General features: G+C 52.7%; 1 protein-coding gene across 7 annotated transcripts in view; it reads left to right on the top strand.

Moving 5' to 3' along the window:
* Window positions 1–24,216, top strand: part of Dpp6 (dipeptidyl peptidase like 6) — an 872,193-nt gene that overhangs the window by 641,105 nt on the left and 206,872 nt on the right. For all 7 annotated transcript variants that reach the window (XM_047560556.1, XM_047560558.1, XM_047560555.1 and 4 more), the window contains exon 6: window positions 22,509–22,561. In XM_047560556.1, the coding sequence (XP_047416512.1) occupies window positions 22,509–22,561 (53 nt within the window). The remainder of the gene's footprint in view (window positions 1–22,508; window positions 22,562–24,216) is intronic.

Raw genomic sequence — 24,216 nt, 5'->3', positions numbered from 1 at the left:
GATGCAGGGGTGGAGTACAGTGACCCAGAGGCGGGATTCCTTAGCCTCTGACAACGCCGTTTCTTGGTCTCTGTGGATGTGCGTTGCAAAGATTCACTGAACTATGCACGTGATTTGTGCACTTTCTTTGCATGATTCTTAAATAGTTTACTTGAAAACTAAAAAGTAGCCCATGTGTTCTCTAAGGTCATGGATTTTGTTTTGGTCTATGATCTTCCTGGAGTGGATTTTTGTCTGTATCATGAAGAAAGAATCTAACCTGATTTTTCTCCTGCCTTGGTAGCCAGCTTTCCACTTGATTCTCTAAAGGGACCCGTTGACTCCCGAAGCCATCAGCACTGGTGGCCACTGGCCTGGGCCCTGAGGTCTGTGTCGCCTCCTCTTCCGTGCTGCTCGGCTCTCCTTTCAAACACCCCACTCCTCACATGCGGGGCTTTCTGGTCCACCCTTGTACCTGGGATGGGTAGGCCCGTTTCCCACTTCCCTTTAAGAGCTACTTGGCTCTGCTGTTTCCATTTCTCTTCCATATGAATTAGGAATCAGCTTTCAAACTTCGTGTTTTTATCCAAATTTTGTTGAATCGAGCTAATGATTTGAGAGAATTGGTGAATACATGGTGAACTGTCCCATGCTGGAACACGGGCTGTGCATAGGTGGGGGGTCTTCTTTCAAGTCTTCAGTAGCATCACCATCAGTGACGTGAATGTGCCTAGGATACTCATTTCTATGTGATTTGTAAGTAGCATGGATTAAATTGTATCACACTTTATTTACTGTGATTATTGCCAGTGCATGGAAGTGCTCTTAACTCTTGTGATCCTGTGTATAGGGCTGCCAGTTTCATCAAGTTCAAATGGCTGCTTTCTCCAGAATTTTCCACATAGACATTTGTAAGCGGTGACAGTTTCCCTTCCCCCTCACCTGGCACATGTCCCTTCTCCCTGTCTGTCTTCTTGCCTCACTGCCGGCTGCGACTTCCCTTCCAGTGTTAGCCTGAAACCATGGCGGCCCTGCTCTGGTCCTCGCCTATCTGAAATGAGTATTTCCATCTTTTCATCACTAAGTGTGATGTCTTCAGTACCTTGGTTTCTGTCTTTGAGGCAATTTATAAGGATCTCCTCCATCTCTAGACTGTGTTTTCAGTACTTTGAATTTTAAATGGGTACTATATCTATAAAGAATTTAATTTTTGCAAATTTAAAGGTGCTTGTATTTCTCTTTAATTTATTACTATGGAGGTTGACCTAAATAAAATGTCCAGTGTTAAAACACCCTTTATCACATTCCCAAAGTATACTTTATTTGGATACAATATATACTTTTTTTAAAATTTGAGACAGGGGTCTTACTAAGCTGCCAGTCTGGCCTCCAACTCCTGCCTCAGCCTCCTCAGTCACTGGGATTATAGGTGTGCACTACACCTAGCTCTTGTGGTTATTTATTTTATCAATTTGTAATGCAGGGGAATCTCCTTATCGTCATTAATTCCTTTTAATGATTGCTTCAGTTCCTTCAATGGTTATGGTTCTACTCAGGCATATTTCTTCTTGGGGCAGTTTTAATATTTATTTTAAAAATTATTAATTATACTTCTGTTTTCAAAATTTAAGAAAGTTTTTGGTATACTTTTGATGTAGTGACACCTTGTGTTCTAGACCTAATATTGTTTGTGTCTTTTTGTTTTGGTTTCAATCCATTTGGACACAATTTTGCATTGTTGTATTATTCTTGAATATCGATGCTTTGGTTTTTATTTTCCCTCTCATCTTTGTTATCCCTCTCATTAATTTTTCCTCTTTTATGAATTTTTATTGGTGCATATTAATTAAGTTCAGTCCAACTATGCCCCTCCTAGGTATTTTTCCATAAGAATTATGGAAATTCAGCACAGCTCATTTCTACTGTACTACACTCTTTTCTTCTTTCTGCTGCCTTTGCATTTACTTTGTTTTTGGTTTTGTTTTTATTTTTTTTTAGTTTTTGAGAAGATATTTAAGCACATTAATTTCAATCTTCCATCATTTCTGTGAGAACACATGTGAATTTCCCTCTATTGCTTTACCTGCCTCCACAAGTTCCAAAATAGGGGGTTTGATTGAATTTAATACCAAATATTTTATATTCTACATTATAATTTTCATTCATGTATTATTAATTTTCACATGTACATTTTTTCTTACCTTTATAACAAAAGGGATATTGATTTTATAATAAAGAAATTTCTAACATAACAATTTGTAATAAATTAGTAAGTTATTAAATAAATTCAAAGTTATGCATTTATAACAAACTAGGGATCAGTAACAAAAAACTACCAATTCCAAATATCTTTTAATACAATCTAGAGTTTTCTGTGAAGAAAAATTTAGGTGTATATGTGAGACTTTCAAGGCCTACTACTTGATAAATTCAAAACAGGGATAAAATTATAATCATTGAAGAAGTGTTCTAAAATGGTTTGCTAGCTTATTGCAGTATTGAAATCTTCTCTAGTTTTACTACATTTTAGTATTTTTATCAGTTTTTGAAATCAACTTATTAAAATTCTTGTAATTCTTCAAGTTTTGCTTTATGTGTTATAAGGCCATGTTGTTAGGTGCCTACAAAGTTCAGGATTCTTACAGCTTTCAGATCAGTTGTTTCTTTTTATCATTAATGTATTATTCTCTTTGTGCCCAGCAATGAGTACTTTTTCTCAAAGTTGTACTAGTCTGTTGGTATTATGTCACATTAATTTTCTTTTGGTTATTTGTGTGGAATAACTTAACTTTTATCTTAGTTCTGTCTCAGCCCTTATGATTTAATTATGTTTTTCCCAATTGCATATATTTTAAACATATAACTTTACATTTTAATTTGCCTATAGTTATTATGATTACTGATAAACTTTGCTAAAATCTCATTTGTTTTTTCTGCATACCACTCCTTCCCTTTGCTTCCCTTTTGCCCTTGATTGCACGTTTAGGATTGACCAAATGTTCTTTATTTCAGTTTTCCTCTCCAGTCAGCCCAGTTAGTGGTGTCTGGTGTCTGGACTCTGTATCACCCATTAGCATAGCAGTCATACTGATTTTTACCCCTTCTCCTGCTTGGCCAGCATGTGATTCATGATTTCATGACGAGCACGTCTTAGACTTTTCCGGCCTGACCCTCTTTAGTACTCATCACAGTGAATACCTGTGACTGAGAGGCTCCCGGTTCTTGTTGATCATTGTGCAGATAATAGTTCAGTTAACACTTCAGGTTGACTTCTGTTTTGAAGATGACAAACATTTTCCTCTGGCCACCGCTGTCTCTGTGATTCTGCCCCCAGTTCAGTTTTTATTCTTTGCAGGAAACCCCTCCTCTGCCTGTTTGCTTGCACGCCTGTCTTCACTTTTGCTGAGATGTGTGTATGTCAAGACTTATTTTTATTTATGCAATTCCTGTACTATACTACTTCCCTCTGAGGGACCATGTGTTAAATCTGAACAGATTTGCATTCCTTCTTCAGAGAGGATCCCTTTCGTGTTCCTTCTTCTCGGTCCTCCTGGCGTGCCCTCCTCGCGCCTCTCCGTGTGCGCCACAGCGTGTTTCTGCTCTTGCTCTGTGTGTTGTGCGGCCTCCCGCAGCCCATACCACAGGGTGCTCGTTTCATTTCTACTGAGTTTCATCGGCTGGGTAGCAGGTCCATTCGTGTTTTGTTCAGCGGGTGTTTTGTGATGTCCCAAAGTGCTCTTTGTTTCCTTAAGAGAATTTTGGGTGCCGGGGCAAGTTCTTTGCTCTGTGTGCCCACCTTCTGTGTGGCTTCTGTGCCCGTGGCTCATCAGTGGCTTCTGTGCCCGTGGCTCATCCTTCCCCCGGGAGCTCCCCTTGGAGGGCCTGGCTTTGCTCCACGTTCTGTGGGGCGGCCAGGCAGAGGGTTTGCAGGTGCCAGACTTCAGCTCCCCTGCTATACCCCCTAGAGAGTCCCACCTGAGCCCGCTTGTCAAGAAACATACTGCCTCTTCCAGGGAGGCAGACGGACTCTTCTAGTCCCATTTTCGAGGAAGATTAACCCACGTGTGACGCTACCTTTATTAAGAGGTCCCAGTTCCGGGGAGGCCCTGTGCACCCCCACAGATCCGAGGCTCGATTGTCCCCAGGGGAGCAGCCTGCAGAACCGGAGGAGGATCTTGACCAGGACCTGGACATGGGTGCCGTCCACTGATCTCATTCAGATTCCCCATCTTGCGGGTCTCACGTGTGGCTGCATGTGTTCAGGTCTTTGCATCTTTACTATTTGTTGGATCATGTGACATCACCTGCCATGGTTTGTGTCCCCAGAAGCCTGTTGGAAGCTCAATCCCCAGTGCAGGGGTTGGCAGGGGGGGCCTGATGGGAGGTGTCAGGGCAGAGCCCTCGGGAGCGTCGTGTGCCGTCACGTGGAGGGCTGTGTGTCTGCCTCCCTGCCACCTTCCAGCCAGGAGGCCCTCCCGCGTGGGCCCTCGGCCTCGCATCGCCAGCCTCTAGCCCTGTGTCTCGGGTCACTGCAGTCGCCCCATGGGGGCTCTCCCTATGGCAGCACAAGTGGACCAAGACACCCCAGAGTCAGGATACGGGTTCAGGGACCTCACATGACTGTCCTTAATGATCTCACCCCACCTTCCAGGCCTCCTGGCCTCTGCGACCACGTGTCTCTGGTCAGTCTCTTTAACAGTGTCTTTTCAGAAGTTGTCATAAAATCAGAATTGTGACTGCTGCCACTCTCAGGACAGGCTCTCCCACATACACAGTCCTGAGACCCTCGGGTTGCTGCCTGCGTCGGCAGCTCACTCCTCCTGTTCCCAGTCTGTTCCTCTCGTTCCGTGACATCTGTGTGACCGTTGACTCATTCACCTGTGGGTGGTGTCAGGGTTGCTTACGGTTTGGCGCTACTACAAGTAGAGTTGTTATGAACTTCCATACAGGTGTTTGTGTGAGTATGAGCTATCATTTCTTTGCAATAAGCATCTTTGATAATTGCTGAAGTGTTTGGCAATCACCTGTTCCTTTTAAAGAAAGCGCCACCGCGCGACACTGCCGTGGACCACCAGCAGTGTGGTGTTCGCCACCCTCCGGTGTTGTCATTGTTTGGATTTGGGCTATTCCAATAGACTCATATTGGTGCATTTGGCTGCTGTGACACATTATCAAGACTGGGTGGCTTATAAACCACAGAAAGGTGTTTCTCACAGTTCTGGAGGCTGCAAGTCAGAGGTGGGGCTCCAGCAGGGCCGTTCTGGTGACCACCCTCTCCTGGGTGGCAGACTTCCCCGTCCTCCTGTGTCCTCACAGGGCAGAGCACAGAGGGGAGCCAAGCTCTCCTGATCCCTGAAGGGCTCTCCCCTCAGGACCACCTCGGCTCCTGACTCCCTCCCAGTCACCTTCCTGAGGCCACCTCCTGATTCCCTCCCAGCCACCCCCTGAGGCCACCTCCTGATTCCCTCCCAGCACCCCCAAGGTCACCTCCTGATTCCCTCCAGCCACCCCCTGAGGTCACCTCCTGATTCCCTCCCAGCCACCCCCTGAGGCCACCTCCTGACTCCCTCCAGGCACCCCCTGAGGTCACCTCCTGATTCCCTCCCAGCCACCCCCTGAGGTCACCTCCTGACTCCCTCCCAGCCACCCCCTGAGGCCACCTCCTGATTCCCTCCCAGTCACCACCTGAGGTCACCTCCTTACTCCCTCCCAGCACCATCTGAGGTCACCTCCTGATTCCCTCCCAGCCACCCCTTGAGGTCACCTCCTGACTCCCTCCCAGCACCATCTGAGGTCACCTCCTGATTCCCTCCCAGCCACCCCCTGAGGCCACCTCCTGATTTCCTCCCAGCCACCCCCTGAGGTCACCTCCTGACTCCCTCCCAGCACCCCCTGAGGTCACCTCCTGATTCCCTCCCAGCCACCCCCTGAGGTCACCTCCTGACTCCCTCCCAGCACCCCCTGAGGTCACCTCCTGATTCCCTCCCAGCACCCCCTGAGGCCACCTCCTGACTCCCTCCAGCACCCCCTGAGGCCACCTCCTGACTCCCTCCAGCCACCCCCCTGAGGCCACCTTATTGGAGGGTGGGAGGAGGGGCGGGGAGGGTTTCCTGCCAGCAGTTCTGCAGGGACGGGACATGGCGTTCGGGCAGGCTGGGTGGTGTTTACTTGGTGGTCAAGTGCCTGAGTGCTGTCACGCTGTCCTGGAAGGTTGGGGTGTGAACCGTCCTTGATGATGGAGCCCATGGCTGAGGCCGGGCTCACTCAGGCCGCAGAGCCGGCCACAGGAAGTGCGCGGCCTCGCACCTGCGTCGTCCTCCGCTCCTGCTGCTCCTTCTCCTGACTCAGCGGAACTTCTGATGGATCCCTTCTTCCTAAAACCTCGAAGATTGGCAGCCCAGCCGCAGACCTTGCCCTTAATCCTGGGATGCCCATCCCATGCCGAGGCGGAGCAGTGGGACCTGGCCAGGCATCGTCCAGCTCCAGGCCGAGGGGCCCTGGCAGACCATTCTCTGCCCACAGCTGTCCTTCCAGGCGGCCCTGTAGAGCCCGCTGCAGCCCCCTGGCCACCCTCCTCCTGCCTCCTGACCCCAACTCCCGAGTGTCCCTTGCTGCTCCACTGCCCTCCCGTCCCTCTTCCCCTCCCTCCTCCAGTCCTAGGCTGGCAGCGGGTGAGCTGGCTCCACTCCTATAAGTGGCTTTGCTCTGTTGGTTTTCGGTGTCCTGGCTCCTTGAGTCAGTTTAATCCCAGGAGGAGCGGCAGTCTGTCTGTCTTAACCGCATCGTCCTGGTGGGTGACGTTGGAAGGGGAGAGGGAGACGCGGGCTCACGATTTTCTTTCCAGCAAGTGCGGCCTTGCCGTCTTTCCAGGCAGGACTCCGGAGCACAGGCGGCTTTCCGCCTGACTCAGACCCGGGCCTCCTTGCCTCAGATGGCTTATTGGTTTTATGGTGTTTTCTTTCCTCTGACAACATTGTCCTACCTTTGCTTGAAAACCAAGCAAGGACTTGGGTCCTTTACTGGTTATTCCTAAACTGATGTCAGCAGCAGAGTGAGCAGCAGGGCTTCCGGTGAAATTCTCCTGGGAGCTGGCTGGAATGTTCCTGTTTCGCTTGATCGAAGCTTCCCTGATGTTAGCATTAACCACCTGGAGTTCTTCTATTAGGCAACAGAGGGAAGTCGGGGGCCCCCTGAGGATTGCTTCTGTGAGAGGTTCGTTGAGGACTCGCCCTTGACAAAGACTGCAGAGTGGGAGAAGTGTGTCTCTTATTGTCCCCAGGTCCCTGTGCAGACTAATTTGCTTCCCCCAGGGGATACTGTGGTGCCTGGTGGGGAGCTGCATGCAGTGGGGCCTGGCTTGGGCACCGTGGTCAGCAGGAGGTCCTGCTTCAGCAGGAAACGGTTGGAAATTAAAATGTGCCTGACCTGGGGCTGTGGACGTTCCTGCACAGGAGAGTTCTCGTACAGGAGAGGTACCGAACCCGGCTGCCCATCTTTATCAATAACAGATCTGGGGCCAGAGTCCAGGGCCAGAGAGCATCCTCACCTGCAAAATGAGGAGAGTGGGCGACAATTCTTCGTGAGCCCTTAGCCCTGCAATCCTAGCACTGATTCATATTCCAAAGTGGCCAATAGCATGCGATCACTAATGGTAAGAAAGAGAACCGTGGTTCGGGGCGCTGAGCAAGTCAGTGCTGAGTGGCCTTCACCACCATGGACACGAAGCTCCTCTCGGCCCCAGTGGGAGCTCTGCAGCACTAGGCAGCAGCGCCTGCCCCTCTGCTTCCGTCCTCTGAGGCTCTGCTGGTTCCAGGGCCCGCGTCAGCAGAGGCATCCCTGCCAGTTCCTCCACGTCTGGTCCACTTCTTTTACCATGCGGTCCCCTCCAGGTTAAGGAAGCACCTTCCTTTCCCTTGGAAAGCGGGGTGGGCTGCCAGCTCCCTGGTGACACGTCCAGCCCAGGCAGAGGCCCTGGCGTCAGCACGATCAGGGACGGACACCCATGGAGGCCCCTGCCCTGACCTGAGGAGCCTCACACCTTCCACAGGACAGGCAGCTGTTGCCTGACCGGGACCAGCTCCAGGCGGCAGCTCAGGCGTTTGTCAAGCCTCCACCAAACCTCCAGAGAGGAGCCCAGCCTGACCCCCAAGCATCACTGCCTCCGCTTGTTTATGGGCCTGAAGAACTTCCTGCAGTTAAGAAGCTAATGCTCAGCTCCACCCCTGGGGACTTGGAAGCTGGTCTCCTGAAAGGCTTAGGAATCTTCCTGCTAAGCACAGATTCCATTGCTTTCAGGGTCCTTTCAAAGTGGAATACAGTCAGTCTTGGTGTGCACGGGGCTTGGCTGCAGGAGACCAGAATCTAAGGAGCTCAGGTGCCTTACACAAAATGGTAGAGTATTTAGCGACAACCCGGGGGCATCTTCCGGTGTGCCCTGAGCCATCCCTAGATACAGAATAAATACCATGCAGCAGCTGGCTGCTGTCCTGTTGTGTTGTCTAGGTTCAATGGCAAAGAGAGGCAAGGTCTCCATATGCTCAGTACAGATGCAGGCTTCTCTTGATTAGTATCTGCAGTCAGATGTGGAACCTGCAGGTACCGAAGTCTGACTCTATGGTCTGTATAGTTCAAGTCCTTGAAATCGTGATCTTAAGAAAGCTATACAATCCCCCTTTATTTTTGAGTTGAAGGAGGGCAGGATCCAAAACAGCACTGGAGAGTCTGGGACACAGCCACACAGCGTCATGGGTCTGGAGGGACAGAGGCTGGCAGGCGAGGACAGGGTGGAGGGTGGGGATTCTTATCCGTGACCCCCTGGCACCTCGCGCTCACACAACACACCGGAAATCACTTCCTCCAAACATGAGCTGGTTCTTTTTAACCAGAACTGGGTTCAAAGAAGTAGGAGGCGTCAGTGTGAGTGAGAGGAAATTAGCCAGGATCTGACGTTGAGTCTCTCACTGCCTGAGGAGCAGCCGCCAGTGGCCACCTCAAGGAAGCCATGGGGCATTCAGGGTGTGGAAGCTTCCATCCCATTCAAAGGAAGCAAATGCATCAATTCCCTAATCTTATTTTCTTAAAATATAATCTCATCAAGTCAAAACCCATAGCCTCTCATAGCGGCAAACACAGCTGCAAGTTGGAGGTCCTGGAAGGGCCTTCCCCGGGGTCTCCACATGGCTGCTGCTGTGGACACCATGGGCAGGTAGCCCCCAGGCCACCCTCGTCCCTTCAGTGGCGGGCTTCACGAGGTCCTGCTGCACACCAGCCTGCCTCGTGGAGAAGGCGTTTCGTCTGTTTTAAGAAGGCCCGGCAGCCTAGCCAGGACCTACAGCACACGGCCTCCAGCCTGGGAGCTTCTGCGGAGCCAGTGCTCATGGCTGGAGCAGAACCAAGGGAGGAGCCCAGCCGTGGGGTGGTGCCTGGAGGTCCCTGTGTCCCACGTGCCCTCTCCCTGCACCCCACGGCCCACGCTGGAAGCAGGAGCTTGGGGAATATGGAGTGTGTGGTGGGTGACTGCTGGCCCGTGCCACAGGCCATGAGGCAGGGTCTGGTTTCTCCTGCCACCACCCTGCCATCCGGTGAAGGAACCTTAGAGACGTGCATTGTGTTGTGGGAGGAGATCCTATGGCAGGACCTCCTGACGGAAGCCGCCGTCCTGGCTGGGCTGTCTTATCCCTGGCAGTCTGTGACACACAGCCGTGGACTCCACCCCAACACACACACCAGCCAGGCCTGTTGGTGACTCTCCAGTGGTGATTTGTGGGATAGATGCACAGAAGTGCGTGTCAGGAGATGAGTGTGTTAATAAATATGTGTGTTGGTCACGTGAGTATTTATTGGCTTATAAATAAGCAAAGAACTGCTCCATTAACTTCCTCCCAGGAAACAGCAAATATTCCCGGAGAAAACTAAAGAGAAACCCCGAGTCCAGACCAATGGGAGGGAAGGAGGGTCGAGGACGCCAAGGACACTCCAGGTCAAGTGCTGGGCCTCGCGTCCATCTCATGGGAGAGAACACTCGACCCAGAGTGGCTTCAGTAGGGTGCCCCTGGCCACCCAGCACTGCCCAGGGCTCCCTAGTGCAGCCCTCCCTCTGTTCACCGTGAGACTTCACACGTGAGACTTCACCCCACGTGGGTGCCGCCTCCCTTCCCTAGATCCGTCCCTCCTGTGGTTGGAGCAGAGCTGCCAGAAGTCTAGAATGTCGCCCTGCATCATGCTGTGGCCCTTGGGGCTGTTCCAGTGTGCTGTCATCCTGGGGCAAGCTCAGCAGAGCCTCTGGGCTGAGACCAGATTTGCTGGAGAGGCTGATGGAGCTGTGTGCACAGAGGTCTCGGGGACTGGTCTCCCCTGCTGCCAGCCGAATCTGCACCTGCCTGTGCACCGTGGTCTTGCTCCTCAGGGGTGGTTCCCCCTTGTATGGTAGACACCCATCCTTTAGGAGCCACAGTGCACAAGGGAGCCCCGGGCCTCACTCAGGTGATGCCTGAGAAGCTTGCCGTGTGTCCCTTGAAGGCGGGCTGCAGTCCAGCCTCCACACTCCTGGAGGGGGCAGTGTCCACGCGGGCTCCTGCCTGGGTGCAGAACTAGGTGCACCCCGCCCCTAACCAACGTCTCCTGTGCATCCTCTCATCATGCCATCTCTGACTGCGTCACATGGGCTCCGCATTATTATCGTCCCCATTTCATGGATAAGGAGATGGAGACCAGCATATGATTGTGGCTCTGCCAGGGTTGCCCAGCTGCACAGTGGCCCAGCTGGGGGATCACCCGTGCGGCTGCTGCTGGTCGCGATCCCATGTCTCGTTCCTGGGCATTTGTGCTCCGCTGTGCACAATCCGTCACCTATGGCGGATTCGCTGTTATCTTCAAGTCAGCTGAGGCCTGATACCATGGCCACTTTGTCCTAAGCAGCAAGGCCAGTGGGATCTGGGTTTGATGGGCATCTTGTATGTTTTCCATTATATAGCAAAGCAAATAGTGGATTGTGATAATGGACCACCATGAAGATGTCCTCACCTGCCACCAGTGACAGATGAGGGCCCAGCCTACCCCCGTGCTCACGGAGGGTCGTGTGTGTGACTGGTGAGGGGTGGAGAAGCTTACGACCCTGGATGAAAACTCTTGAAAAGGCCCTACAGCTGTCAGCACTGGGCCAACAGCAGAGAGCCCACAGCAACCCAGCAACATGCTGGCGTGTGTTTACCTGCTGCGATTAGACTTATAGGTGTGCAGAGATGGAGTAGTGAAGGGTCACAAGACCAGTGCACAGGACTCCTTGACAGTGACCTAGTGGGCCAGGCCCTAATGGTCTCACCTGAGCTTTGTGTAAGTCCAGGTAACTCCCAGGGGAGCCAGGGCTGTACCCAGGGCTGGCTCTCGAACCCCAGTGTGTTCACCCAGGGGCCCTTGCTGCAGTGCCTGCACGGCCTTGCACGTGAAGGCTCAGAGGCTGGTGCAGACCCAGGAGCCCACACGCTGCAGAACCGGCTCCTGGAGGGGCTTCCCGTGGCCCCTGCGAGTCCTGCAGACCAGAGCTAAGTTCCTCCAGTGCCTTTAGCTCTGGGAGAAGCTGAACAGAGCTCAGCAGCCCAGTCCAGGTCCGGAAGGATCCTCGGGGTGTTCCTGGAGGAAGGAGCCTCCCAGTGTCCCCAGTGTTCCTAGAGGGCCTTAAGCACGTGACGAGCACAAGCAGGGTGCACTGATCACTTTTTAATGTCAGTCTCTGTGACCATGCGGCACGCGAACGTCAAGCATTACATGTTGCCACCCCCGCCCTGCTTGACAGCGTCTCAGAGGCACGGCAGGCTGTGATTCTGGTGTTGGCACTGTCAACACCAGAAGCTATATAAAGAACCGCTGGGTGTAGAAGGCCAAGTTTCACCGTGCGCAGCATCGCCAAGCGGGACGGGAGGCACGGGACAGGAGGCACGGGACGAGTCACATGGTGCTGGCGGCTGGGCTGGCTCTCTGCTTACTTCGACAGAGCTGCTCCTGCCCTGGGCTGCTGCAGAGAGCTCAGGGTGCGAGTCCTGTGGGTGGCAACCATCTTGGTCCCCGCCAGCTTTAGAGCGCCCGTGCTTTTTGTGCTCATTTCACTCCCTGGTTTGCACAGTGCTGGCCTCACACACAGGGCCGACCCAACACCAGAGTGTTCTCGTATTTCCTGGTGGACACCGTCATGGCAAAGGGCTCACAGGGAGAGCGATGCTCAGGCCCACGGGGTGTCTCCTGCCTCAGGCTGAAGCCCTCCTGGGGTCTGAGAGCACCTGTCCTCCTTCAGAGGGCCCTACCATTTCAGTCTTCTAGGATTTCTTAAGAAACATATGGATGGGGCTGGAGTGTAGCTCAGTTGGCAGGGTGCTTGCCTTTCAAGCACAAGGCCGTGGGTTCAATCCCCAGCACTGCCAAAAAAAAAAAAAAAAAAAAAAAAATGGACGTTCATAGATGGAAAACAACCCCCTCTTAGAACTGAGACTGGAAACCCCACCTTGGTTCCTGCCCCCACGTTCTCCAGAGTTCTTTTTCCCAGCACTAGTCAACACTGACCTGCACTTAAACATTGTGCCCCTCCTGGTTCCCTCGATGGGGAGTGGGCATTTGATTCTCTTGGCTCCTCCTAGCAGCCCTGGCGTGGTTTAGAAGCCTGTTGAGGATGCTTCTGGAATGTTTACGTGTGTCACCCAAGCCGTGGTCACTGTAAGCTGACGTAGTCCTGCGTGTAACCAGCTGGTCCTGGGGCTTTTTAAAAAAAAAAAATTATAATTTTTTATTTTTTTTTATTTGTTCTAATTCGAATAGAGTTACCTGGGGCTTTCTGAACGCTGGTTTCACTAGGTAGGTGCTTTCTGCTTTGCAAGGCTAGGGTTCTAAGCCTGCATTCTTCCCCTTTGGACGGGTGAAATGGCCTTTCCATCCTGTGGCTGGTTTTCCCTTCTCCGCCCTGTGCTTGCCGTTCCTCGGTCCCCTGCCCTCTCTTCCCACCTGACGCTGCCGTGTGGGCCTGGGGCGTCTGGGAAGAGGCCTGTGCCGTCCGACGTGGGTGGTGCCCTGCGATTCCCTCCGAGAGGGCGCCACGCCCGCCCTGCTTCTCGTCTGTGTTCGACCTCTCTCACCGGGTCCTGGCTGAATTTCTTCTTTTAACAAGTGCCTTTTCCTAGTTAAACTGGGAAGCAGTGTGCTGCTCTGGCAGAGTGGGGACCCTCACAGGGCAGCCAGGACACCCTGCCTCCCGGGTCTGGGCCGCCTGTTTCCCACCAGGATTTCGGCAGCTCTGGGTGCATTTCGAGGCAGTGGTGGCACTGTACAGGGTGAGTCTGGACTGGAAGATGACAGAGGCTGGTCAGGACGTGAGCGCCGGGCCAGGCTGAGCCCTGCTGGCGAGGTGCAGTGGTCCTGGCTTCCCTGCGCCTCTGGGACTGCTGCTTCAGCATGACGCGTACAGAGGATTCCAGCCTCCTGCCTGTGGTGTCCAGAGGGCCGGCCACCAGGCTTCTGGAGTCACCTCCGTGCTGGGGTGCAAGCCTCGCTGCTGCTCACACGGCTGACTCCTCCTGGACGGCAGGCAGCAAGCCAGACCAGAGCCGGCGAGTCCCTGTTGAGACTCCCTTCTGTCCCTACCCTAGGCCGACGTCCCCGGCAGCGCCCACGTGAGGAGGCTAAGAGGGTCTCCTGGTCACAGCGCAGTCAGGAAGAGGCCTCTGAGGTCTGAGCAAAGCACCAGGAGGCTCTAGAAGCTGAACGCTCCAGGAAGCACGAGCCTGGGGAGACAGAGAAGCGGGGGTTACAGAACTGCCTCCCTGAAACCTGGTGGGAACCCAGGAAGGAGCGTGGACACAGCCCTCCGGAGTGGGGTGCAAGCAGACCAAGTGACCCGGGAGGGCAGTGCTGTCAGACAAAGCATGCAGGTCCTCAGCCCTGTGGGAGTCCTCTCAGCTGGATGTTCCCAGTGGACTCCAAACCCTCTCTGGTCACCGTCATACGATCGAATTTTCTCTTACCTGTGAGGATTCGCCATGAGAGGCTCAGATTAAGCTTAGAGGACCTTGGTTACAGAATGCCGGTTTCTGGTGGGGATGTCGGGCTTCAGCTGCAGGACGGGACCGCACCGCGAGGGCTGTCTCACTGCCTCCTGATGCCAGTGCTGTGCTCCAGGGGCTCTGAGCCCCCTCAGCATGGGCCATGCTGTTCCTGGTTGAGGGGCGGTGTCCACAGTAGGGTCTGAGACTCCCTGCAGATAGCCCAGCCCCGGCCTGTGTCCTGCACAGGCTGACGGCCTGAAACCCCAGGGGTGTCTCCTCTGTGCTCTGCTCATGAGGGCCTCTGCAGAGAATATGCCCACGACTATTCTCTTTAGTTCCGTGAAGTCCTGCAGGTCTGCCCCTGTGTGGTGGCTGCGGCGGGGCAGCATATGGAGCTGCGTCCTGAATCCCCAATTCTGTCAGGGTAGTCTGAAAGCCCCTCAGTAGAGTGTTTTAAATAATAAAACTGCCTCACCTTGGATTTGTCACCCAAAACAGGAGGGAACTGCTTCCCCCCACATTGTTCAGGAAAATCAGTGGTATAAAATGTTTGTTTGTATTATAGTTTAGGAAATTTTTTGAGCTCTGAAAATATAAATAAGGATCTTTGCCTACCAATATCAGCAGTTGTCAAGTTAAATCCATGTATGACGGTCTATGGAGCTGAACACACTGAGCAGAAATCTTACCCCAAGGCGTTTACATTAAAAATATATACCTGGACATAATCTGGCAGAAGGAAGGCTTATTTCAAAAGCAGAGAAGAAGGTGCTTGGGGGCCTGGTTGGAGGAACAAGGTGTCAGAGCTTGTGCCTTCCGCTGCTGTCCTGGAGGTGTTGGTCCAGGGTGGGGGACACTCGGGCACTGAGACCAGCTGGACCCTGTCAGAAGCAGAGCCCCTGGGCCAGGCCTGAGGTAAGAAGTCCTGTCTTCCCAGGGGAAGGCCTGACCCTCCCCAGCAGTGCTGGGAGAGGAGCTTCGGCAGACCTGCGGAAGAATAAGCTGCAGCCACTCTCCGCCGGGGGACAAGGCACACCAGCACTCACACGAAAGGTGGACCCCGCTGTACTGAACACAGAGACGCAGACACCAGGCAGATGGTGGGTGGCCATCATGTAAGAGCAGTGTATTGGCATTGTGTGGGTTTAATGGTCAGTGGATAAGGATACTCCAACACCCACACGCAGGTCAGCAGCGTCAGGTTAGGAGGAAAGAGTGAGCCCGAAACTGAACCCAAACCAGCAGGTCATCCGTGAATAAGCTCATTATCAAGATCAGGGCAGGATAAAGAAAAATGAAATGATGGCAATCGCAGGGAAATGGATGGAACTAAGGGACATCCTGTTCAGTGAGAAGTCAGGTGGGTCAAGGGTCACAGTTTTCTCTCGTATGTGGAAGCTGGAGAGCAAAGAGGGAAGCAAGGGTAAGGGTGGGTCTCCAAAGTCAAGGGAGACCAGAAGAGGAAAGGGACCAGAGCGGGCGTCAGGAGCGGCAGTGACAGTGGCCAAGTTCTGCTGTCACACTGTGCACACGTACGAATGTGTGACAACAGATCCTGTCAAGCTGTGCAGCTATAATGCACCAGTAAAAAACACGGGACAAAGTGACCAGGGCAGGAGGAGCAGGAGGAGCAGGAGGAAGGACCGGCATCTGCAGAGCAGAAACCATCATGAGCCACTGTCCTGGGTGTGGGCAGGGGCGCCAGGGCTGCTGGGCTTTCCCAAAGGCCAGGCAGAAGCATGTGTGTCTGATAAACAGCGGCAAGAGGGACACCGTGTACCTCAGAAGCTAGAGAAGAGGGCCACTGGAGAGACGCAGGGACCAGGGACACGGAGCCACGGGAACCTCCTGCCTGGGGACCCCTCCTTGAGTTGGCCCTGCTGGATCTTTTTTCGATGAAAGACCAGTGGCCGTGCAGTTTTCAGACTTCGTCCTACTTATGACCCGATGCTGTGAACATGGCCCTGTGGCTTTCGTGGGTGTGGTCTCTGCTGACGTCTTTCTGTCCCGCGATGTGGTGAGCCACGTTCCTCAGCTAGATCAGACCGTTGTTCTCGGCACTGTCTGTGGTCCTCACTAGCCCTCCCAGTGAGGGAGCCATGCCCTGGCCCCGGGGGGCACCGGGCCAGTGCCAGCCACATGGCAGAGGCTGCAGCACCACAGCACCAGGCTGGCCTCAGGAGCTGGGGAAACAGGTTTCTGGGCTGCGCTCACTGGTTTGCTAACTCAGCAGGACCGTTGCTGTTCCCAACAGTTTGCCAGGTGATGCTGATTTCAACAGGGGTGGAATTTGACTTCATAACAATTAGCCAATACCAGGTGGCTTAGAATAACAGAAATTCATTGTCTTGGAATCCCAGAGGCTCAAAGTCCAAAACCAAGGTGGGGCAGGACCTGGGCCCTGGAGCCTGAGGTTGGATCCTTCTCGTCTCTTCCGCTCCTGGCGGTGGCCGCCTGTTCTTGGCGTTCCTGTGCATGCGTCCTTGAGGCCTCTGTCTTTGCTCATGCTTCAGTGGCTCTTCACATCTCCCCCCTCCATGTGTCTGTGTCCTTGTCCCAACGTCCCCTTTTTACAGGTGTACAGAAGCAGCGCCCATCCCGCAGCCCTCATTTTCACTTGATAAGCTCTGTATAGACCCAGTTTTCAAGCAGTTACACTTCAGGGTACTGAGAGTGGGGACCTCAGCCCCACACAGCTCAACCCAGGGCTCTTGGAGAACCCCAACAAAACAGGAGCCGAGACTTTTGGATGGTGACAGGGAGATAGTAAACACATTTCAACCTCACCTAGCGTGTATAGGTACATGTGCAGAATGGAAACGCAACTTCACAAAACCTCCTTGCCTTCTGCCTTATTCTGTAATATTTTTCTTGCTTCCTACTTTATTTCTTTTTAAAAAATGGCCCACTGCATTGAGTCCTTGAGTCAGAGATTGACAGACACATTTCACTAGTGCGGTGCCCACAGCAGAGGCTCAGGACGTTCATCAGTGTGCGGATCCCTGAACTGACCAGCCCTGTACTGACCAGGAGACCTGTGAGCAGGCCTCAGAGTCTGTGAGGAAAGCACATTTACCCAGCGTTTTTACCAGGAGCGACGTCACAGCCGATGCCTTTGGCAATGTGGCTGTCGTAAGGCCACTGCTGCTCCCGGTGTGGCTGTGAAGAACGGCCAGCACCCTCCTCTGAGGCAGTGGGAGGTCCCTTAAAGCCTGGGGTCCAGCCTCACCTGGCCCACAGCAAAGGCTCCCTACTCTTGTGACCCAGTGCAGCCACTGAACCCACCTGAGCTCAGAGCGCCCTCCAGCCGTGCCCCGGGAGCCTGCAGGACGGAGTCGCCCCGGCTTGCCACCTTCATGGGCTTCACAAACAGACCCCACCAGAGGTGGGACAGGACAGAATGTGCTGTGGGGCAGAGGGAGTCAGAATTTCTGGTCTTGGGAAAAGCTCACAGAGCAGGGGCGTTGGGTTCTGTGGACTGAAAGGACGGGCTGATCTAGACAGACACAGAGAGAGGAAAGGCGAGGAGAAGGATGGCCCACCCCAGGCCAAGGGTGGGGATGGCCTCTGGGGAGCTTCTGTGCGGGACAGAGTGAGCTGGGGAGCAGCTGCTGAAACTGGGAAGGCAGGTTGAGGGTTTGACGGGCGGGAGGGTGGGCCCGGACTGGAACCTGAAGGGAACTTGGCGGAAGCTCACTAGAGGTGGTGGCAGTGTCAGAGATGGCCAGCAACTTGGGCAGCTGCGGAGATGAAAGAGGTCTGTCCTGGGTTCTGTTCAGAGAGCATCAGAGGAGGGAAAGAGGAAGTCTGGGGCAGAGGGTCGGCATGGGGAGGAATGAGTGGCCCGGGGATAGACGGGAAGGCCAGGAGGAGCCCAAGGAGAAGCTCTGGGCTTGGCCGTACAAGTGGGCAGGCTCTCCAAGTGCAGGAGCAAGCGGGTCATGAAAACTAAGCATGGGACCCGTAGATTCCAGTGGCAGAATGAGGAAACTGCCCCTCCAGAAGTCAGTGCCCAGTGGCCACACACAGAGGTTCCTTTTGGAAAGCAGAGTGGGGGACGACGCTGAGTTGGCTGGACCCTTCGTCCCCGACCTCTGGTGCAGCCTGGCACGTGTGCACAGACATCTCCATGGCGGGTGAAGACGCCTGTGTCATCAGGACCAAGTGCCAACACCAGGCTCCCTTCCCCGGGTGCCTGTTCACCCAGGAAGCAGATGCTGGTGCGCCCCCTTCATCTGGTCTTGGGAGGGAGCCCAGTGCACCTTTGGCACAGAGGAGACAGCTCCATATGAACGTGCTCAGAAGGCCGTGGGCGACTGCGGACAGGGGCTCCATGGTCTCCGCCTTGCTCCTCCCACGGCGACTTCAGTCCTCAGTCTCCCTGCCTCTCGGCACCTACTCTGGATTCTGGGCCCTTCTGAGGAATGATCCATGACCGGTAGCCGATCCTTTCTGTAGGGTGGCTGATGGTGGCGTCAGTGTTAGTCACCCAGTTCTTTTCTTTTTCAAACAACCCTTTTGGAAAAGGATCTATCCCTTGAGCATTTCCAGCTAGTAGAGAAAAGGTGGTTTAGGGGGTAGAAGCCTTCTCCCCAGCATTTTATACGGTAAAGCTAATGTAAAGCGGGTAATTCCTGGGTTCTTTTCCTTCAACATGATGTGACCTTGGACAGATTGCTTTGTATCTCTGAGTCTCAGTTTCCTAATTTAAAAGATGAAGCAAGGAAAAACTGTTCTGGCAACAAGCAAAGTTTCTCTGAAGGTCAATTTAAGGAATGGGGAAAATGCTTTGCAAATTCTGAAGACATATACAACATAAGGACATTTTATTTATTTTTATCTTGTCTCTCCGTAAGACTGATTCTGCAGGCAGTCTATGCAACAAGAGCAGGAAGTCAGTCAAGCAAGCAGGAAAGAAGGAGATGTTGCGTCCTCAAGGAAAATTCGGCATGAGTCAGCAGAAAGGTCTGGCAGACAGCAGAATAGACAAGCAGTGAAGTCGGAAGCCAGCGGCCAGGGCCAGGCAAAGCCAGGGTCAATCTTCAGTGGTTGGCCAAGGAGGGGACAAGGACGTGACCCACCTGGTCAGAGGGGAGGGCAGGCTGGTGTTGTCTTGGTGTGGGGTGGGAGGGCGTGCTCCTGGACCATTGCACCGGGTTCTCCGGGAAGCTCACGGCTTTCACTGGCTCTGAAAGAACCAGCACAGGCACATGTGCAGCTGCAGGAGGTGGCGTGTCCACGCCGAGGCGGGAGCACACGATTACAAAGTCCCACGTACTCCTGATTCGGAAGAGGTTCAGGAGGTGGATATTTGGAAACATCTCTGGGATCATAACTGAAACTTACTGCTCATTTCTGAAACCAAAGATACTTAGACACAGCCTCACTTTAACCATTTTGCCACCATATGCAGATGTTCTCTTTGTAGTAACCCATAACTAAAAATTCCATGTGCGAAGCAGACAGAGGCTGAAGGAACATCCCCCACCGATGACTTGGACAAATAGGGACTGGGCGCAAGACAAGGCATTGCTATGCCTCAGGAGAAGGCACTGAGCTGCACATTTGAACAGGCTGCAGGTTCAAGAAGAAAGGAACCCCACTCTCCCTCTTAAATTGAAAAGGGTTTGTGGTGGACGCGTTATTCCAGGAGGAGAGACAGATTGCACGCTAAGGGTTTGCCCCTTAGTTTTGTATCCTGAGTCTGACAACTGTACATCTGTGCGCCGCCCCTTGCCTGTTGTCGCACCAGCTGTAAGCTCCACATCGTGGGGAGGAAAGGTGTGCAACCAGGGCATGTTGGCTCATTTTCCACTGCTGTAAAGAAATACCAAGGGTTGGGGAGTTTAGAAAGGAAAGAGGCATAATGGGCTGATAGCTCCCGATTCCGGGGGTCCAGGAGCATTGCTGTAGCTGCTGTTCAGCTCTGGGGGGCCTTGCAGCAGGTGCAGGACCATGGTGTGGGGATGTGTGGGCACCAACAGGGGCCCCACGAGAACTGTATCAGTCCCATTTGAGGGTGGTGACCTGGCCACCTACAACTAAGCATAAACTCTTAAAGCTCTGCCACCTCTTAAGACCATCATGTCGGGGACCACGCTTCCCACATGTGAACCTTGGGGGATTCACTCAAACCACATCCATACCAGAGCACAGGAGAAAACAAAGGACTTCTGGTTTATATTATTTCCCAATATTTATGTTGTGCATTATGAACTAAACATGTTTGCTTTTTCCTATTTTTATCTAGTTACTTGGGGTCCTATAGGAAACTTTTCTTTTTAAATCATCACAGGAGGTTAAACTTTATGAAAATGGTACAAAATAAATGGATGGGGTGTGTGGAAATGTGAGCCAACTGTAGTCCTCAGAACCCAGGGTGCCCAGGGCCTTGGGCTTGCAGAAGAAGTCACTGGAGGTCCACCATCATTCAGCTTCAACGTCAGGACTGACAGTTCCTGGACCACCAGCCATGGGTGTGGGAAGAGGCAGGCAGGAACTCTCTTGGCAAGATGCCGCGTCCTTAGAATAGCGCACGAGAAAGATGCGGATGGAACAGGAGATTGAACATCCAGAGGAGACTGGCACCGCAGTGGACGAGCCTCCTGTAGAATCTTGGCGGGGAGAGGTTGTGGGATTTCCAAGTAGGAGGGACAGAAATGATCTCGTCCTAGGCACAGCTTGTCAGAGTTGCCATGCTAAGGCTTGAACTCGTTGATCCAAGGTTCAGACAGGACGGCAGCTCTGAGAAGCAGTCAGACCTGCGCTCTAGCAAGGGCAGTGGGGTGAGGGAGGCAGCAGCCCAGGTGCACCTGGGACTTGGTAGTCAATTGCTGTGGCCACCTGGCTCACCCTCACCACCCCTGAGCTTTCTTATGGTTCTTATGCTTTTGTGAACAGACTTATCCACCTTTATGGCAGTTGGTAGTTTCAGCTACTGCGAGATGTTGCTGTAGCCTGTCTCCTTGGGATGTGTACACATCAGCCCTACTCTCCCAAGAGAACGAGAACACTGACTCATGGTGCCCCCTCAAACCTTGACCTTGTCCCTGATCCCCTTGGTCTTCTGTCCTCTGGGTGTTCCTCCTCCACTTGCTCTAGTTTCCAGACTCCAGTCAATCTGGTCGTCTGCTCTAGAGAATTTCAGCTCATTGATCTCATTCCTAGAAACGGAACCCTCGACTGGGCCCATTTCCCCAAATGTGGAGGGAGAGAGTTTCTAGACACCACAGGACAACATTTCTTCCCAGAAGGTCCATAGGAACTGGTCAACTCTGGTCTATACCCACCACGTTTGACTGTCTCCCGGGCAGAAACATTTTGGTGGAAGGGCATGGTAGAGCTAAGCTGTCAGCTCATGGCACCCGGGAAGCAGAGAAAGGGACCAGGGAAAAACAGGGTCTCAAAAAGGCCAGCCCTCCAGCCCGGCCCCATTTGCCTACTTTTAGCACCCAGTCGTTCATTCAAAATACTACGCCATCAAATGAATTAATCCACTAGTGAAATTAGATCCTTCATGATCCAGTCATTTCTTTAAAAACTGCCTCTGAACCTTGCTGCACTGGGGACCATGCTTTCAACACAGGAGGGACTTTCCAGATCCAAGTGACAACAGAGTTAGAAGTGAATCAGCCATGAACCAGTGACACAGTAGACTTCATATGCGGCGTCACTGTACTTGAAGGAGAAGTTCAATGGGAGTCTGGCCAGGGATTTTTTTAATGGTTTGATTTCATATTCCCCACACTTGGGAGAGATAATGGTGGACAAGGGTTGGTTGAGGAGGTCTTCACAGAGTAGGAAAGACTGAGGTTCAGCAGGAAGCAGAGGGGCAGGACCCAGTCTTCAGGGTTAATCTAGGGAGAGGAAGGGTCTCCTCTTTCTGTGGAGACTGGGGTGGAGGAATTTGGAAGAAGGCACCTTCCCCAGGGATGAGGGGTGGCCAGTGGATTTGGGAAGGACTCGAGAAGAATTGAATTCTTTGGGGTCAGCTGAGTTGGAGTGAGGGAAGGAAAGGGCAGAGAATGGAGTCAAGAAAAACTAAATTTTCAACTCAGTTTACTGAATGGACAATGGAGCCACCAACTGAGATAGGAATTACCAAAGGAGAATAAGGCTGGGGGCTTCGGAGAGTTGATTTGGGAGTCATACATGTGTCCTCCGGTCCTGCTATGTCTCGCCGTGTGTGATGGTCTCTGATGACCACAGTGTCCTCGTTACTGTCTATGCTGTATTTATAAACCAGGTGTCTGTGCCCCTAATCTAATCCCAGGACAGGTAGCCATGGAGATGCCTGTAAGCCTCTGATGCTCCACAATCCATGCAAGTGATGAAAATAAGCAGGATATGCACACTGGCCTCCCAGGCCCACAGAAGACCCTGCCTCCGGCCTCCGCATTAGCTAGCTGCCCTTGCCCGCTGACGTCCTCTAGGATTCGCTAATTTGAAAAATCCCACCGTCACAGCCTGTGTCTCAATGCTGGTCCTCCCCCTTCTGTCTTTCAGATATACCAACACTCCTACACTGGATATTACGTCCTGAGCAAACTTCCTCACGGGTAAGATGGTTCTTTCATTCTCTTCTAATTAGAAATCTGTGGAACATTAACTAGTTACTCGACCCTCAGAGCAGGAGCCGGGCTCCTTGACCTCTGCAGGGAAGGGTCCTTATGGTCCCAAATCCGACGCCTTCCTAGTTAACTACTAGAAGGGCATGGGGGTGGTCACTTAAGTCCAGCTGCTGGCCCTTTTGTGAAGCCACTCTGCCCGCTTCCTTCTCTGGTTCCAGTCGAGGCTCCCAAGAGTGAGGTGTTCCCGTGCCTCCCATCGGGCGGTTGGCCTAGGATGCCAGGAGGCTCCAGGTCACAGCCTCACCAGTACCTCGGAAGCTCTCACCGCACCACAGGGCCTCACAGACATGCCAGGGCAGTGCACGGCATTGAGTGAGGAGCCCCAGTTCCACAGGTTCGCCTTCAGCACTGCCTTGCACCGGGCAGCCTTGGCCACAGGTTGGAAGAGCTGGCTCGCAGCGGCCCCGGGCATGTCGCTGTGTGCGTGGCTGATGGTCTTCCTGGCGTCAGGTTCCCAGGAGCCAGGGCTCAGTGCCCGCTTCTGACTGGGCCACACAGCTTTGCTGCTTCTGCCTCACGTTGCACTGCTCCGCTCTTGGTCTCTCAAAACTTCATGGTTTGGAGCCCAAAGTGTATGCGGGAGGGAAAGCCATGAGAGCAGGAGCAAGTTCCAGTGCCCAGCACTGTGCAGACACACCCATGCGGCCTTTCCACGCCTGCCCTGGCCCCTGCCCGGTCCCCGAGGGCAGTGAGGCGGCTGGAGCTTGGCAAGCCGTGCTGGAGTCAGCACAGATGCAAGCCAGTTGCCAGCCAGAGAGCCAGCAGGGGGACGGGGCATGCTGCCGGTCTCGCTTCTGTCCTTTTCTCACTCCTCTCCTCCTCCTTCCCCCACCCTCCACCTCTCCTCTTCCCTCCCGACTCTTGTTTTCCCCTGAACTTCCTGTTCCCCACCCACCCTTCCCCTCCTATCCTTATGCTCCATCAATACACTTGGAATAAGCCAAGTGCTCAGGAAGAGCTCGGGAGGAAACTGAGTGGGGCTGCCGCTGTCAGGGAGGTTCCTGTGAGTATTTGGGTTGCGGCATCCTGATTTTCCCAAGTGAGGTGAAATCAATAGCAGGAGCTGCTCAAAAGCATTGTTCCCAAGGTCAGCACAAACCTCAGATGATGGCCACCGTCGCTGCATCTGCTTTCCACCAAGCTTAGATAGCACTGGGCGTGTCCTTGGACAACAAATGTGGAAAAAATGATTTTGTTTGGACTTCAGACAAAGAAGAGATGCATGCATGGAGATAGGCAGCAAACTGTGATTGACAGTTGCTGTCTGATTATTCAAAAATTAAGCCAAAGATGGTGGGGGCTGTGACTCAGTGGTACAGAGCTTGCCTTGTATATGTGAAGCCCCAGCATTATTATTATAAACTATTACTAATAATAATATTTGTTTTTATTATTATTATTATTATTATTGTTATTATTATATAAAGAAACTGAAGATGGCCTATCCTAGTAAAAGTAGTCTCCATAGGAATCTTTCATTAGAAGCATATTTCAAGTAGAAATGCACAATGTTCTTCAGTACAGAGGAATTATTGTATTTCTTTTCAAGCAGATATACATCTTCAATGGTCATGTGGAAATAT

This window comes from Sciurus carolinensis, chromosome 8 (genome assembly GCF_902686445.1).
Source record: "Sciurus carolinensis chromosome 8, mSciCar1.2, whole genome shotgun sequence".
NCBI classification, from domain to species: Eukaryota; Metazoa; Chordata; class Mammalia; order Rodentia; family Sciuridae; genus Sciurus; species Sciurus carolinensis.
Note: the sequence above shows the minus strand (reverse complement) of the source record. Positions and strands in the feature narration are given on the sequence as shown.